This window comes from Plecotus auritus (assembly GCF_963455305.1).
Source record: "Plecotus auritus genome assembly, chromosome: 14".
Lineage (NCBI taxonomy): Eukaryota > Metazoa > Chordata > Mammalia > Chiroptera > Vespertilionidae > Plecotus > Plecotus auritus.
The window spans coordinates 4,499,623-4,517,252 of record NC_137780.1 but is presented as its reverse complement, the minus strand read 5'-3'; the positions used below and the strand labels follow the sequence as shown (position 1 = coordinate 4,517,252).

Below are 17,630 nucleotides of genomic sequence, written 5' to 3'. Positions count from 1 at the left end.
AAACGATGGCATGAGCGTCTAAGAAGTCCCATGCGGAGTTGAGCTTGTATTCATCCTGCATCTAAAGCCAACAGGTTCCTAGCATGTTAGCAAATTAAAACGTCATGCCATCTTGCCCGGCCGGCGTGACTCAGTGGTTGAGCATCAACCTATGAACCAGGAGGTCAGGGTTCGATTCCCCGTCAGGGCACGTGCCCAGGTTGCGGGCTCCATCCCCAGTGTGGGGCGTGCAGGAGGCAGCCGATCCATGATTCTCTCTCATCACTGATGTTTCTGTCTCTCTCTTGCTCTCCCTTCCTCTCTGAAGTCAATAAAAATACATTTTTTAAAAAAAGAAACATGTAGAAACCTGCCTTGGAACCGGAAAGGGGGAAGCGGACACAGAGAGAGCACCTGGCCCAGGTGAGCATCCTCCTGTCTAAGGAGGAGAGGCATTTCCTCAGAGGGTGCCTCCTTCCCACAGGCCTCCTGACCCCACCTCTCTAGCGACCACCTTCCCCCCCACATGGGGCCCCAGGCAGCGAGGTATCAGCCCGCGATCAGAGCTCGCTTCCCAAGCAGCAGAGGAAAGCCAGCATGCTGCACCTGCTTGCCCCACAGAACACAGCACGGCTCAGCGAGGCGGCCCCTCCCATCCTCTCTCAAGGGGGGAAGCGTGTTTCAGCGACGGCATTATCTCAGCAGAGAAACTATCTCCGAACAGTAGTGCGGCCGTCTGCACGAAGCTGGACCAAGCCGAGGAAGCAGCATGCCGAACACGCTCAGACTCGCTTCCTGGATTAGAAGCAGGCCCGGTGGCCGTTTCCACGCGCACACGTCCACAAAACCAGACACATCTGGACAGGCCGCAGTGTCCCTGACGCGTCTCCACGCTGAACTGCTAATTGGGTTAAAAAAATCAAAGACGGCCGAAACCGGTTTGGCTCAGTGGATAGAGCGTCGGCCTGCGGACTGAAGGGTCCCGGGTTCGATTCCGGTCAAGGGCATGTACCTTGGTTGCGGGCACATCCCCAGTGGGAGGTGTGCAGGAGGCAGCTGATCGATGTTTCTCTCTCATCGATGTTTCTAACTCTCTATCCCTCTCCCTTCCTCTCTGTAAAATATCAATAAAATATATTTAAAAAAAAAAAATCAAAGACAGAGCAACCAGGAACGTTCATGCTGGGGCAGCATCAGGATTCAACGCAGAACCCCCAGATGTGAATTCTCCTGTCGTAGAAGCTGGGCCGGCGTCCGTAAGACGCGGAAAAGAAAAGAGAAACAGACCGAGGCGGGGAACCTCAACTGAACAAACCAGAGAAGGATCCTCTTCTTACAGAACACGACAGGGATCTGCGATCTCCCCCCGGACACGGACACGCGCAACATTTTAACCCGTTTACGTTTAATAGAGGGGAAGGGGCTGGGAGGTGTTTGTGCGGCCCCTGCTTCTTCCATTATGAAATTGCTAGCCTTTGCTCCGCCTCACCCCGTGCTGTGGGAACACAGAACACAGAACACAGACGGGCGTGGAGCCTGGGACACGGGGGGTCGCCGCCCTCACCTGCGCAGCTTGTCCTCCAGCGCGTCCATGTACCTCTCGGCCTCCTCCTTCACGCTGGCTTCTGCAAAACAAACGCCCAGAGCGGATGCAAAGACGGAACCAAACCCAGAAGGCCTCAGCCGAAGCCGAACGCCAAAGGAACGCAGTCACGCCGCCGCTGATGACCGCACCCTAGGCTCGCAAAATGCGTGCATCCGTGGGCGTGGCTGCCTGGAGTGACGTCTGGGGCCCGAGTCAGAGCCGGGCGGAGCAGGCACGGGCCGCCCTTGCCCTGTCTTCAGGAGGCGGCTCGCTGGGATCTGGCAGGAACCGCTCTGTGCCCTGTGCCTCTCCCCTTGCCCACCTGGTAGCCAGGAGCTTGGCCGCAGCGTCGGGGAAGAGAACAGGATTGAGGAACGACCGCCCTCCCGTGGAGGAACCTCACGGGGGCAGCAAGGTATCGGGGACCCTTCGCTGGGACACAGCCGGACTCGGGGTCCCGCCAGGGAGCGGACATTCCCTGCTCAGCTCCCAAAGCTGTCGATCAGCTCCCATGAGAGATCAACCCGGTGCCCGTCACGGCCAAGTGCTGGAGGAAGGAATGACGCAGTGACGGCGCCACGGAGCAAAGAGGCGCTTTCTGTCTTTTAAATATATTTTTATGGGTTTCAGAGAGGAAGGGAGAGGGGGAGAGAGAGAGAGAGAAACATCAATGATGAGAGAGAATCATGGATCGGCTGCTTCCTGCACACCCCCTACTGGGGATAGAGCCCACAACCCGGGCCTGTGCCCTTGACCGGAATCGAACCCGGGACCCTTCAGTCCGCAGGCCGACGCTCTATCCACTGAGCCAAACCAGCCAGGGCTGAATATATTTTTATTGATTTCAGAGAGGAAGGGAGAGGGAGAGACAGAAACACCGATGATGAGAGAGAATCGTGGATCAGCTGCCTCCGACACACCCCCTTCTGGGGATGGAGCCCGCAACCCGGGCATGTGCCCTGCCCGGGAATCGACTCGTGACCTCCTGGTTCATAGGTCGACGCTCAGCCACGGAGCCAGGCCGGCTGGATGAAGAGGCACTTTATTTTATTTTCATTATTTCTTTAATCCTCACCCGAGGATATTTGCCCATTGGTTTTTTAGAGAGAGTGGAAGAGAGAGGGAAAGACAGAGAGAAACACATTGATTGGTTGCCTCCTGCACGAGCCCTGACCAGGGCCCCGGCCGGGGAGGAGCCTGCCACCGAGGTACATGCCCTTGACCGGAATCGAACCGGGACCCTTTGGTCCGCAAGCCGATGTTCTGTCCACGGAGCCACACCGGCCAGGGCAAGAGGCGCTTCATTGACAGAGAAAAGACGGGGTGGAGGTGGGGCCAGGGCTTCCTGGCCAGGGGGTCGCTGTGAGCGCCCAGGAGAGCAGGCGGCCGACAGGTCTCCATCCAATGGTGGCTGCACTTAATGAGGTTGCTGCCACTTCTAGAATTCCTATCATGATTGCTATGACAGTACCCACCATCATTCCTATTCCACTCTCTCCTCTCCGGTAACTGATGCCGAGGGGCGGGCTCCCCAGCTAACGCCGGGGTGCGTGGACAGCACAAGCCATGCTGCCTGCCGCGCAGCCCGGAGTCTCTGCCTGGGGGGGCTCTCGGACACAGTCCGCTCCTCCTCCCCCCGCTTTAGCCTCGTCCTTGCCCATCATCCGGGGCCGGAACCGATCAAATACACCATCGCTAACTCGGCAACGGCCTCGCTCCGCGGCTCCCCGGGGAACGGCGCTCAGCGTGTGGTCCCCTCTCTTCCTCTGAGGCTGGTGCGCGATTTGCAGAGAGAAGAGAAAGGACGCGACACGGGTCCTGCAGAATGAATGGGCGGCGACCGGCTTCTCCGCGGGCCTGTCACCGGCTCCCAGGCTGACATCCATCTCACGTCTCTTAGAGGCCCAGCACGGGGCAGGGAGCGCGTGAGGGCACTGGGCCCGCAGAGAAAACGGGCGTGGTGACAGAGAGCCGCATAAACAGATGACTGCGCAAGGTCAGTTCAAGGACAGACGTTTAAAGAGGCATTCCTTCTGTACGCATCGTGGAAAGAGCTTCGGCCCAGCCCGATGGGGTTAAAAGCTGCCGGCGTGGCTCAGTGTGTGAGCGTGACCTAGGAACCAGGAGGTCACAGGTTGACTCCCGGTCAGGGCACAGGCCCGGGTTGTGGGCTCGATCCCCAGTGTGGGACGTGCAGGAGGCAGCCGATCGATGATTCTCGTCGTTGACGTTTCTCTCTCTCTCCCTCCCTCGTCCTTCCTCTCTGAAGTCAATTTAAAAAAACATTTTTTAACGGTAAAGTGATGATGCCGAACTGTGTTTGCACTTCTGTTCCCACCGCGTCGCCCTGGGGTGGTGTGTGGCGGAGGCCGCCTTGAACCAGGGCACATTTCAGGGACCTGCCCGTCTCGGTGCTCATGTCAGCGGGACCCGCGCGGGCTCTGATGGGGAGACAGGGGGAGCCGTGGGTAGATCCGCCCCACGCGGTTTAAAAGCCCTTATTCTAGCCTGGGCGCTGACGCTACGTTAACAGACACGCGGGCTCCAACCCACCTGTGTGTGCCCGGTCGCCAGGCGGCATCTGTCAGTCATCCTCCCCTTCCCACCTCGCACCTGCTCCCGCCTGCGTCTCCCCGTGCCCTGAGCACGCAGCTCACAACTCAGCACTTTCAGTGACAGAGAAACACCAAGTGTGCAAGGCACGGAGAGCAGCTGGGAAAAAGCCGACAGGGCTGGTTCCATGCGACACAGCCCCCTCCCCGCACGCCCCCTCCCGCACGTCCCGGCAGCCAGGCGCCTCCACTGAGCCCACGGCCCCCTCCGCCGCGCCCCCTGCCGCCCGCGAGCTGAGGTTTGCGGCCCCGCTTCCTCGATTCCGTGACAAGCGTGCGCCCTAACTGGTTTGGCTCAGTGGATAGAGCGTCGGCCTGAGGACTGAAAGGTCCCGGGTTCGATTCCGGTCAAGGGCATGTACCTTGGCTGCGGGGACATCCCCAGTAGGAGGTGTGCAGGAGGCAGCTAATCGATGTTTCTCTCTCATCAATGTTTCTGACTCTCTACCCCTCTCCCTTCTTCTCTGTAAAAAATCAATAAAAATGTATATTTTTAAAAAATAAATAAAAATAAAATAAATAAATAAAAATTCCTTGAAATGCCTCTTTATTTGTCTTGCCTGGGAGTGTGCATTCGAGAATATACACTCTCGTTCTTTGATTCTTCGCCTTCCTTCCCTCAAATACACACACGCACATGCACATGCCACACACATGCACACATGTATACAGGCCACATGCAGGCATATCTCACATTTGCATGCATGTGCATAAGCACACGTGCACACGCCACATGTATGTGCATGTGTGTACATGCCACATGCATACAAGCATCGCACACATGTGTGCACATGCCATACACCCACGCACACAATTTACTTCTCTTCGTGCCTTTTGATAGAACAGGCGTAGAATTGGGGACTTCATTTTTCAAATGAAATACTATTTTCTCAACCAATTCGTGTTTTTGTTTTATTTTTAAAAAAAGCCCAGGCCGTGTGGCCCAGCTGGCTGGAGCGTTGCCCGTGCACCGAAGGGTTGTGGGTTCGATTCCCAGGGGGCGTGGTGGGGACAGGGGCACGTGCGGGCGGGAAGCAGCAAGAAGAATGTGGAAGCTCCCCACCGAGACCCACGGTGCACACCGTCCACGGCCCCACGTGGCACCGGAGAACACGCCCCCGCGACGTGGAGGCTGCGGCGTTTTCAGCCTCTGACTCGGAAACGTGATTTGGGGCAAGGCTGCTGTGAACACGGGATGTATTGAAACGAGGTGCAGTAAGCGCATGCGGCATCGCCCCAGCTCTCGGGCCCCCCTCCTCTCTCTCCCCACACGCCCTCAAGAGCACAGAGCCCCTAAAAATAGCCCACCGCGGTCGCAAGGAGAATGAGCGAGATGAGTCCCATTTCCACGCCTCTCGTTTTCAATTAGGCGCTGAACGTCCAGAAGCGTGAGCTGCGGGGAGGAGGCTGGAACGCTTAAAATCCAATTTTCAAAAACTGGGTCCTAGGGCAGAGCCGTGGAAACACATCTGCACATGTCCCTGCGCGTGCACATCCATGTGCGGGGCAGCACAGCGCCCCCTGCTTGGTGAGACGGCCCGGCCTGGGCGTGCTCAGCCCGGAGGGCTGCCCCTCGCGGGGGAGAGAGGGGGTGGGTGCTGACCGCCCCTGCCAGGGGTCGGCTGGTGCGCCTGGTCCCCACGGGGACCTCGATCTTCAGCCCACGACCTCGGGACCTCATGAACCAGCAGGGAGTCACCTGGGTGAAGACGGCTTCACAGCCGGGGAGGAGGAAGGAGGGAGGCCCAGCGCACAGCCAGAGAGCACGCACACAGGTGGGGCCTGCCCTGGAGATGTGCAGGGAGGGACCGCCAAGCGGACACGTGAACTCCCGGGCAGGGAGCAGGAAGGAGTGAGCCCGAGGGCCACAGGCCAAGGCTGAGGAGTAAGGGAGGGAGGGAGGGAGGGTGGGGCCGGAACCCCAGGACCAAGTGCTTAGGAAGAGGGGCCGAGGGGCAGGACCCCCAGGAGGGCAGGGTCTGCAGACACCAAGGAAGGCCAGAGCGTTCCAGGGGTCAGCGTGTCTGGTGCCGCCAGGAGGGACAGACGGATGGACAGACTGCGGGTCTTGCGAAAGAAAGGACTGCCAGCCTCCGTGGTTGAGCATCGACCTATGAACCAGGAGGTCACGGTTCGATTCCCGGTCAGGGCACATGCCCGTGTTGCGGGCTCGGTCCCCAGTGTGGGGCATGCAGGAGGCAGCCGATGGATGATTCTCTCAGCATTGATGTTTCTCTCTCTCCCTCTCTCCCTCTCCCTTCCTCTCTGAAATCAATACAAATATATATTTTTTTTTAAAAAATAAATATAACAAAACCTGTCACTTAAAAATTAATTAATTAAATTTAAAAACTTCCTCCTGCCAGTCTCCAGAGCAAACCGGCTCACCCTCCATTTGTTTCTTTCTTCCCACCTGGTGATTAAGTCCCCGAGGGCCCCTTCTGCTCCCTGAACTCCTTGGGCCACACTGGGCTCACACACCCCCACCTGAGGGCCATCCGCAGAGGCATCTGCTCATCTGCTCCTGGTCTGGAGCCTCCCGCAGCGCAGCGCGGGCTGGGAAGGCTGAGGACTGGCACATTTCAGGAGGCCGCCTGCCTCCTCCTGCACGGCCCCGCCCCCTGCACGGCCCCTCCCCCTGCACGGCCCCTCCTCCTCCTGCACGGCCCCTCCTCCTCCTGCACGGCCCCGCCTCCCCCTGCACGGCCCCTCCTCCCCCTGCACGGCCCCTCCTCCCCCTGCACGGCCCCTCCTCCTCCTGCACGGCCCCGCCTCCTCTTGCACGGCCCCTCCTCCGCCTGCACGGCCCCTCCTCCTCCTGCACGGCCCCTCCTCCTCCTGCACGGCCCCGCCTCCTCCTGCACGGCCCCTCCTCCTCCTGCACGGCCCCGCCTCCTCCTGCACGGCCCCTCCTCCTCCTGCACGGCCCCTCCTCCCCCTGCGCGGCCCCTCCTCCCCCTGCGCGGCCCCTCCTCCCCCTGCGCGGCCCCTCCTCCCCCTGCGCGGCCCCTCCTCCCCCTACACGGCCCCTCCTCCTACACGGCCCCTCCTCCCCCTGCACGGCCCCTCCTCCCCCTACACGGCCCCTCCTCCTGCACGGCCCCTCCTCCTCCTGCACGGCCCCTCCTCCTCCTGCACGGCCTCTCCTCCCCCTACACGGCCCCTCCTCCCCCTACACGGCCCCTCCTCCTACACGGCCCCTCCTCCTCCTGCACGGCCCCTCCTCCCCCTGCACGGCCCCTCCTCCCCCTGCACGGCCCCTCCTCCCCCTGCACGGCCCCTCCTCCTCCTGCACGGCCCCTCCTCCTCCTGCACGGCCCCTCCTCCCCCTGCACGGCCCCTCCTCCCCCTGCACGGCCCCTCCTCCTCCTGCACGGCCCCTCCTCCTCCTGCGCGGCCTCTCCTCCCCCTGCACGGCCCCTCCTCCTCCTGCACGGCCCCTCCTCCCCCTGCACGGCCCCTCCTCCCCCTACACGGCCCCTCCTCCTACACGGCCCCTCCTCCTCCTGCACGGCCCCTCCTCCTCCTGCACGGCCCCTCCTCCCCCTGAACGGCCCCTCCTCCCCCTGCACGGCCCCTCCTCCCCCTGCACGGCCCCTCCTCCCCCTGCACAGCCCCACCTCCTGCACGGCCCCTCCTCCTCCTGCACAGCCCCCTTCTCCTAAACTGCTGCCTTCGCCAGGAGCCAGGGGCAGGCCCCCGGCAGTGCGGGCCGCGGGGGCTCATTAGGCCTGGGAAACATGACAACACGGCAGCAGACGCACAGACGGCAGCATGAATGATTTAAGCCGTTTTCGAAGTCTCAGGGTTAAAAATACATCCTCTGGCTGTGAGATGCAGGATTGTGGTCGCGACAACATGGGGACAGGATTTCCATATTTTGTCAGGAGTGGGGGAGGCGGAGGAGAGGAAGGATGGAGAGAACAATGCCCGTCCCCGAGGCGGGCTCTGGAGCGGGCCGGCACGCTGCCAACACGGGAGGGCACGGCCTTCCACGCCAGGACACCTGTGCAGGATGCCATGGTCCTTAACGCAACACCGCTGACCTCGCCTGCCTCCCAAGGGGCTCCGTGTGACCCCATCATCCCGACCTCTGCCTGCGCTCACACCCCGTCGTCCAGACCCTGAGAGCCTCCGACAACACAGTGGATCTGGTCCGAACGGTCCCTGGCCTGCCCTGGCCAGTGTGGCCCAGTGGGTTGGGCATCACCCCAGGCACCAGGTAGTGGGATCAAGGGCACATGCCCAGGTTTCGGGCTCTATCCCTGGTAGGGGGCATGCAGGAGGCAGCTGACGTTTCTCTCTCACATCTGTTTCTCTCTCTCTCTCCCTCCCTCCCCTTTCCACTCTCTCTAGACCAGGCGTCCTCAAACTACGGCCCGCGGGCCACAGGCGGCCCGCCGAGGACATGGATCCGGCCCGCCGCAGGCCGCTGCCTGTCCTGCTTAGCAGCCGACTCGTCCCGGGCCTGCAGTGAGCATAGGAATTTGTTCATAGTTTTTTTCTAAACTATAGTCCGGCCCTCCAATGGTCTGAGGGACAGTGAACTGGCCCCCTGTTTATAAAGGTTGAGGACCCCTGCTCTAGACAAATCAGTAAACTATTCTTTAAAAAAAAAAAAAGTCAACGTGCCGAGACTGAGAAACGCTGCCCCAGAGGCCAGCAGGGACATTTAAACTTCAGCCGCTGATTGCCAACGATCGATTCCTACAGAAACACGAATGCACACGAATCTCATTCGGCTGAGGACACGCCTAGAAATTACTTTTACTCATCTTGCACATTCTTTCTTTTTTTTTTAAAGGAGATTATTTCTTTTCTTTTTTTTAAATATATTTTATTGATTTTTTACAGAGAGGAAGAGAGAGGGATAGAGAGCTAGAAACATCGATGAGAGAGAAACATCGATCAGCTGCCTCCTGCACACCTCCCACTGGGGATGTGCCCGCAACCAAGGTACATGCCCTTGACCGGAATCGAACCCAGGACCCTTCAGTCCGCAGGCCGACGCTCTATCCACTGAGCCAAACCGGTTTCGGCACACATTCTTTTCTTAAAAAATATATTTCTATTGATTTCAGAGAGGAAGGGAGAGGGGAAGAGAGAGAGAGAAACATCCATGATGAGAAAGAATCATGGATCGGCTGCCTCCTGCACACCCCACACTGGGGATGGAGCCCGCACCCCGGGCATGTGCCCTGACCAAGAACGAATTATGGCCTCCTGGTTCATAGGTCAATGCTCAACCACTGAGCCACACTGGCCGGGCTTGCACATTCTTTTTTTTTTAAATATATTTTTTATTGATATTTTACAGAGAGGAAGGGAGAGGGATAGAGAGTTAGAAACATCGATGAGAGAGAAACATCGATCAGCTGCCTCCTGCACACCTCCTACTGGGGATGTGCCCGCAACCAAGGTACATGCCCTTGACCGGAATCGAACCCGGGACCCTTGAGTCCGCAGGCTGACGCTCTATCCACTGAGCCAAACCGATTTCGGCTTGCACATTCTTTTTGTACAAAATCCTGCGTGTGAGAGAGACTGCAATGGCTGTTACCATCCCCCAAAACAGACACCCTCACACGCTGTCTTTGACTCATTCCAGAGGATTAAGGGCTTCTCAGAAGACGTCTCCCCGTCGAGTCCGGGCAGCGATGCGCTGGGTGAGGCGTTTTCGCCACAAAAAATAAAATTAGGAGATTAGCTAAGGCTGAATGTGACCCAGATCCCCAGAGCCCAGTCCCAGGCAGTAGCTGGAGAGACGCGCCCTTAGACGGCTGTGAGGGACCGCCCTCCCCCCCCCACCCCCGCCACCACGGGGAGCTCAGCTCTCCCCGCGTGACCGGAATCCCACTGGCCACACCCCTTAAACTTCAGGAGAAAGGAAATCCACCCAGAACCCGAAGACAAGAACGGTGTCCAGCACGTTTCTCATCATCGTGGATGTGAACACGGACGGAGCGTTCTGACGGGGCAGCCGGGTGTGGTCAACGCTGCCTGAAGAACAACAAAGAACCAAGGTGAGTGCCACTTCGCTGTGGGCACATGACCCTGGTGACTCAGGGGTTGAGCGTCCACCTAGGAACCAGGAGGTCACGGTTCGGTCGGTTCCCGGTCAGGGCACAGGCCCGGGTTGCAGGCTCCATCCCCAGTGTGGGTGCGTGCAGGAGGCAGCCGATCGATGATTCTCTCTCATCATGGATGCTTCTCTCTCTCTCTCTCATCCCCTCTCCCTTCCTCTCTGACATCAATAAAATAAAATACAATAACAAAAAGTAAGTGGGAGCCTCGAACCCATCCGGCGACGCCTCAGCCGAGGTCGGCCGCCCGCTGGCTGGGTCTGGACAGGCGAAGTCAGGCCTGGAAATGTGACCTCGTGTTTCTGGACGGACAATACGTATCCCAGGATCACTGCACGAACTCGCTCCCCTACAGTACTCCCCCCTACCCCATCCTCCCCCCCCCCCCCATAGTTCATAAAGGCTAAAAGCAAAACTACAGTTTAGCTTTTAAAACGTCTGTGTTCCTCTCACAATAACAGCGGGCTCGACGGGAGGGGCAGAGAGAATATGTATTAATCCTCGCCCTCCGCCCTCCCCCACCCCCGGGCAAACAGCCTCATCAGGTATTTTCCTTCGGCCCCTGCACACGTGTGCGTGAGAGATCCCACCTGTCAGCATTTCATAGGTTTCGGCACAAAAACCTCCGAGGCAGCGTTTTCATTGGAACTCAGAGGGGAGTTTTCTTAAAAAATGCCCGTTACAGCCGGCTGCGGTCACATGTGGGCCCGCTAACGAGGCATCCACGGACGAGCCTGTGACCCTCTGGATTTCGTGAAGGTGAACCCTGCAAACTAGTCACGGCCTCGTCTTTTTCTTTTTTAAAAAATATATTTTTATTGATGCCAGAGAGGAAGGGAGAGGGAGAGAGAGAGAAACATCCATGAGGAGAGAGAACCAGGGATCGGCTGCCTCCTGCACGCCCTCCGACTGGGGATGGAGCCCGCAACCCAGGCATGTGCCCTGACCGGGAATAGAACCGTGACCTCCTGGTTCACAGGTCGATGCTCAACCACTGAGCCACACCGGCCCGGCTCCACTGCTCTTTATATAAAGATCAAAGTCGTCCTGGCAGGTTTGGCTCAGCGGATAGAGCGTCGGCCTGCGGACTGAAGGGTCCCGGGTTCGATTCCGGTCAAGGGCATGTACCTCGGTTGTGGGCACATCCCCAGTGGGGCGTGTGCAGGAGGCAGCTGATGGATGTTTCTCTCTCATCGATGTTTCTAACTCTCTCCCCCTCTCCCTTCCTCTCTGTAAAAAAAAAAAAAAAAAATCAATAAAATATATATTGTTTAAAAAAAGATCCAAGTCCTTCACCTGCTTCAAGGCTTCTTGGTTGGTTCCTGCTACATTTGAACCCAGGGCTCTCCCTGGTCTCCTCTCTCCGTCTCTGGGTTCCAGCCATATTGGCCTGGCTGGTCTTCTCCCACCCCATCCAGCCACCCACGCCCACTGGCCCTGGGTCCGGGGCCCGGCTGTTCGGTCCTCCCTTCTCCTGCTATCCTCACTCGTCCTTCAGATCTGAACTCACCCTGGAGAGACCGGCCGGCCCCCGGCCCCGGCCCCGGCCCCGGTGTGTCCGATGCCCTCGACGCTCTTGTGCTTGCCTTCCCGTCACTCGGGACAGCTTATAACAACGTGTTTGTGTCTCCGACTCGTGTCTGTCTCCCGCTCTAGAGTCCAGGCGTCCTCAAACGACGGCCCGTGGGCCACAGGCGGCCCGCCAAGGACATGGATCCGGCCCGCCGGGTGCCGCTGCCTGTCCTGCTTAGCAGCCGACGCATCCCGGGCCCGCAGTGCGCATAGGAATTTGTTCATAGTTGTTTTTTTTTTAAACTATAGTCCGGCCCTCCCACGGTCTGAGGGACAGTGAACTGGGCCCGTTTAAAAAGTTTGAGGACCCCTGCCTAGACTTAGGAGCCATGCAGTCAGCGTGCGTCTCTGTCTGGAGCTGTCCCCGCCACTGCATTCCCGTGTTGCGCGCACTCCTTGACATCGCTGCAGCTAGCTGGCACCAGTGAGTCACTTCCCATTTTCACAGGGAAGAAGTTCAGTAGGAAGAAGCTGATCCGTGCAGATCATCATTCATCTTGACTCTCTCACTGTGCATTTGTTTAAAAGGAAGCTCAGCCCAGCCGGTGTGGCTCAGTGGCTGAGCGCCGACCTATGAACCAGGAGGTCATGGTTCGATTCCCAATTAGGACACGTGTGGGCTCGATCCCCAGTAGGGGGCGTGCAGGAGGCAGCCGATCCATGATTCTCTCGCATCGCTGATGTTTCTCTCTCTCTCTCTCTCTCACTTCATCTCCGAAATTAATTTTAAAAATAGATTTTAGCCGAAACCGGTTTGGCTCAGTGGATAGAGCGTCGGCCTGCGGACTGAAGGGTCCCGGGTTCGATTCCGGTCAAGGGCATGTACCTTGGTTGCGGGCACATCCCCAGTGGGAGTGTGCAGGAGGAGCTGATCGATGTTTCTCTCTCATCGATGTTTCTAGCTCTCTATCCCTCTCCTTTCCTCTCTGTAAAATATCAATAAAATATATTTTTTAAAAAATAAAAAATAGATTTTAAAAAGATATAACGACACGCACTTATCTCGGAACATGCGGCAAGCCCAGCGGCGGCGTGTGGGGAGCGAGCTGAGCCCGTGAGCCCGTGAACGAGGATTGTCTTCCGCTGGTTTGTGAAGATTTGTCAAGACCGGGCCCCTGTCATCTGGATCGGTTTAGGGTAAAACTCGAGTTGGGGTTTTTCTTGGTGTGTTTTTGTTTTTTTTTTTTTTTTTTTAAGAACAGATGGAAAGAGAACACAAAGGCGTGCAGTGTGCAAACACCAGCAGAATTTCAAACAGTCGTGGGCAAAGGAATGGAAAATAAACATACGTCTAGGAAGTCGCTACAACTGTGGGCCTAGAAAGACGGCTTCCAAACCGTTACGCCGACGGTTCCCGGGGAGGGGTCCCTGCTGCCCCGGCTTCCGCATCAGGCTGGGGGTCTGCCAGGGACGCCAAGAGCTGGGGCCTCACCAGCGGAGGGGGGACCGCGGACCAGAGTCAGACTCACGGAAGCCCTCCAGACAGACAGGTCACTAAAAGGGGTACCGGCCGGCGTGTCTCAGTGACTGAACGTCGACCTATGAACCAAGAGGTCATGGTTCGATTCCCGGTCAGCGCACATACCCAGGTTGCGGGCTCGATCCCCAGCAGGAGGCGTGCAGGAGGCAGCCGGTCCATGATTCTCTCTCACCATGGATGCTTCTCTCTCTTTCCCTCTCCCTTCCTCTCTGACATCAATTTAAAAAAAAAAAAATTGTGCCCTAATTGGTTTGGCTCAGTGGAAAGAGCATCAGCCTGCTGACTCAAGGGTCCCAGGTTCGATTCCGGTCAAGGGCATGTACCTTGGTTGCGGGCACATCCCCAGTAGGGAATGTGCAGGAGGCAGCTGATGGATGTTTCTCATCGATATTTCTAACTCTCTATCCCTCTCCCTTCCTCTCTGTAAAAAATCAATAAAATATATTTTTTTAAAAAATTTTTTGAAAGGACAGTGTCCTTGTGTTAAGGCAACCTCAGTGCTCTCACTGTCCCCGAACCAAGACTCCCAGTTCATCCCTTTAGAATCCCTGGCAAAGACCTGAAATGCGTTTCCCTAAACAAGCAGAAGTGAATGGGCAGACCTGTTCCGCCTCCAGACGCAGGCTCAACCGCACGGCGGGAGAGAAGTGCTGACTGGCGGGAAACGCGCGGTAACATCTGCCGGGGCCGCTGCCCGGCCCCATCTTCGCTCCAGCTCCAGAAGGAACGCCTCCTGCCCGCACACTCCGGAGTCGCGGCCAGCAGCCTGGCTAATTAAAAGCATCTATACTTCCGATGCGGCGCTCGGCTTCTCCTGGGCACCTCGGAGCACCTGGGCACCCCACAGAGGGGCCGCTCTGTAATTACTTCTTCAACACGGTGCCAAGCAGCTCTCTACTGCCCCCAGCAGGTGCCACGGGAGCCTTCCCCAAAGCAGCCCCAGCTCATCGGAGCTGCTTACTCTCATCCGAAGCAGAAGAGGTTTATTCAGGGAATATACTTAAAATACATACACATATATATATATATTAGTTCAGTATACTTTTTAAAAAAATCTTTCTTGATTTTTGTTTGTTTTTTGGGTTTTTTTTGTGTGTGTTTTGTTATTGTTGTTGTTAATCCTCACCCGAGGATATTTTTCCATTGATTTTTTTTTTTTTAGGGACAGTGGAAGAGAGAAAAAGAGAGAGAAACACATCGATTGGTTGCCTCCTGCACGAGCCCTGACCAGAGCCCAGGCCAGGGAGGAGCCTGCAACCAAGGTACGTGCCCTTGACCGGAATGGAACCCAGGACCCTTTGGTCCACAGGCTGACGCTCTATCCACTGAGCCAACCGACCAGTATGTTGAAAGTATTGCTATACTAATAGGTCCTCTTTCCCCCCATGAACTTCTGCCAGCCCACGTCCATCCCCCTCCCCCACCCCCACCCACAGGCCCTCACCACCCCATTGTCTGTCTCCAAGGGTTATGCACATATGCATACCAGTTCCTTGGTTGATCTCTTCCCACCCACCTTAAATATATTTTTATTGATGTCAGAGAGGAAGGGAGACGGACAGAGAGAGAGAAACAACAATGATGAGAGAGAATCATGGATCGGCTGCCTCCTGCACGCCCCCTACTAGGGATCGAGCCTGCAACCCCGGCATGTGCCCTTGGCCGGAATCCAACCGTGACCTCCTGGTTTATGAGTCAATGCATAACCACTGAGCCACGCCGGCTGGGCTATCGGGTGACTATGAAGCAATTACTTTCCTTGAATCTGTCTCCCATCGCACAGAATGACGGTGTGACAGCTAACCCTACATGTGGACAAGGAATGTAAGATGACTAAGCAGATTTAAATAAAAGATGCCTCATGAGCACAAGAAGAAGACAGCCATCCGAGCCTTCACAAGGCGGGTTTTCAGAAGGCACGCGCCCCACCGGGTGGGACAGAGCCGCGGTTTGGAGGCGGGTCTCAGGTGGCGTAGGAAGGGGGAGTGCGATGGTGCTGGTTACATTGTTTTTATTCTGAATATCAGAGGGAAGGTGACTGGTTGGCCCGCGTGGGTAAATGGCACCTGGGCCAGGAATTGATGCCCCTGGAGACACAGAGGACGCGCAGACCTTGCACTTCGCCAGGGCGCCCTCCAGTGGCCAAAGCCCCACATGACGCTCCATCGTAATCCCTGTCTTAGAAACCCTATCGTTACCGTCATTACCAATTAATTAGGCCCTTTCATCAAGGTTAGAAGAAGCCCAAGTACCCAGGCGAGAGTGTAAAGGCACGCTTTCTGCCCTTTTCTTCTTATTGCGACATCTTTTCTTTTTTTTTTAATATATTTTGATTGATGTCAGAGAGGCAGGGAGAGGGAGAGAGAGAGAAACAGCAATGATGAGAATCACTGATCGGCTGCCTCCTGCACGCCCCCCGCTAGGAATGGAGGCCACCACCCGGGCCTGTGCCCTGACCGGGAATGGAACCGTGACCTCCTGGTTCATAGGTCAGTGCTCAACCCCTGAGCCACGTGGGCCGGCCAGGCCTGGGCGCCCTCTCTGATTCTGAGGCTCCTGATCTGGAGGGTTCTTTCCCTCCATCATGCCTCGGGGGCCGGGAACAGACGCGACACTGGCAGCCGCATCCCTTTCTTCTTACGGAGACGAGAAGCAAGGGACTCATTACCCTACTTTCTTACAACGGAACAGACGCTCGGGTCCAGAGTCTGGCGTCGGAGAGAAGCCGGGCTCTGCCTCCTGACAGGTTTATGAGTCTGATTTACACAAAGGGGCCGGCTGAACGCCCTACCGCCTTATTAAAAGGAGCGGTTCGCGTGTATCTGAACGTGACGTGAAACCACGCTTCCGTTAAAAGGGCGTTTCATGAGCGCTGTCCATCAGAACGGAATTATCCGTCCAATATTTTGGAGGGGACATCGTTACAAACTCTGCCCGCGCCGCGACTCGGTGCTTCCCCGCCAGCTAATGAAGACGTTTGTCATGTTATCCCTCCTCACACCAGGCACCAACTGCCTCCTGCGAAAACCAGGCGTCTGCCCTGGCTGGTGTGGCTCAGTGGATAGCGGGCGTCCTCAAACGACGGCCCGCGGGCCACATGCGGCCCGCCGAGGACATGGATCCGGCCCGCCGGGGGCCGCTGCCTGTCCTGCTTAGCAGCCGACGCGTCCCGGGCCCGCAGTGCGCATAGGAATTTGTTCATAGTTGTTTTTTTTTAAACTATAGTCCGGCCCTCCCACGGTCTGAGAGACAGTGAACTGGCCCCCTGTTTAAAAAGTTTTGAGGACCCCTGGTAGCGCGTCGGCCTGTGGACTGAAGGGTCCTGGGTTCGATTCCGGTCAAGGGCACATGCCTGGGTTGCGGGCTCAATCCCCAGTGTGGGGTGTGCAGGAGGCAGCCGATCAATGGTTCTCTGTCCTCATCGATGTCTCTCTCTCTCTCTCTCTCTCTCCCTTCCTCTCTGAAATCAATAAAAATATATTTCATAATAATAAAAAAAAAACACACGCATCTTCTGGAGGCAGGTCCCACACTCGCTGTCACTGACTCGCTATGAGAAGGAGGGCAGGTTGAACCCACAGGAGTCCCCAGCCCGCGAGGCTCCGTGCTTGAGTAATTCCCATTCCTTTAGAGCTTTGAGTCCTCCCGTCTACACTGCAGGGTTACTTTGTAAGTCAGAAATCAAATCACTATTATAAAGCTTTTCACCATCTTTAAAGTAGCATAACGGCTGTCAGTTGTAGTGTTTCTGAGCCAACTCACCGTGGGGGGGCCAGAGAGCCAATGGATACATTTCCAAGAGTTTTTACAGCTACTTAGTAACCCATTAGTAGCTTGAAATCAGCCACAGCGGGAGCATTTACACCACAGGAATGGGCAGGCCCTGCAAATTAGTGCTTTGATTTTTTTCCTGGAGAGCTGGTTCTTAACCACTCACCAGCTCACCACTGGTTCTAGTCCAGCCGTGGGCAAACTACGGTCCGCGGGCCAGATCCGGCCCGTTCGGCTGTTCTATCCGGCCCACGGAGCCGAAAGAGCGGAGGGTTCTCTTGCTCTCCCCTCCGCTCCTTTACTTTGAATTTATATTAGTTCACACAAACACTCCATCCATGCTTTTGTTCCGGCCCTCCGGTCCAGTTTAAGAACCCATGGTGGCCCTCGAGTCAAAAAGTTTGCCCACCCCTGGTGTAGGACGTTTCTTAAGCCAACAGGTGAGTGAACAAAAGGTCAAGGGAAAAGAATGTATTGTGTGGCGACAGGTCTCAATCAGCTTCTTTTATTTCTAATACTAGAGGCCCAGTGCATGAAATTCGTGCTTG

General features: G+C 56.8%; 1 protein-coding gene across 1 annotated transcript in view; it reads right to left on the bottom strand.

The window, feature by feature from the left end:
- Positions 1–17,630, bottom strand: part of DISC1 (DISC1 scaffold protein) — an 84,127-nt gene that overhangs the window by 26,451 nt on the left and 40,046 nt on the right. Inside the window, 1 exon segment of the mRNA XM_080651099.1 lies at positions 1,544–1,604. Coding sequence (XP_080507225.1) covers positions 1,544–1,604 — 61 coding nt within the window.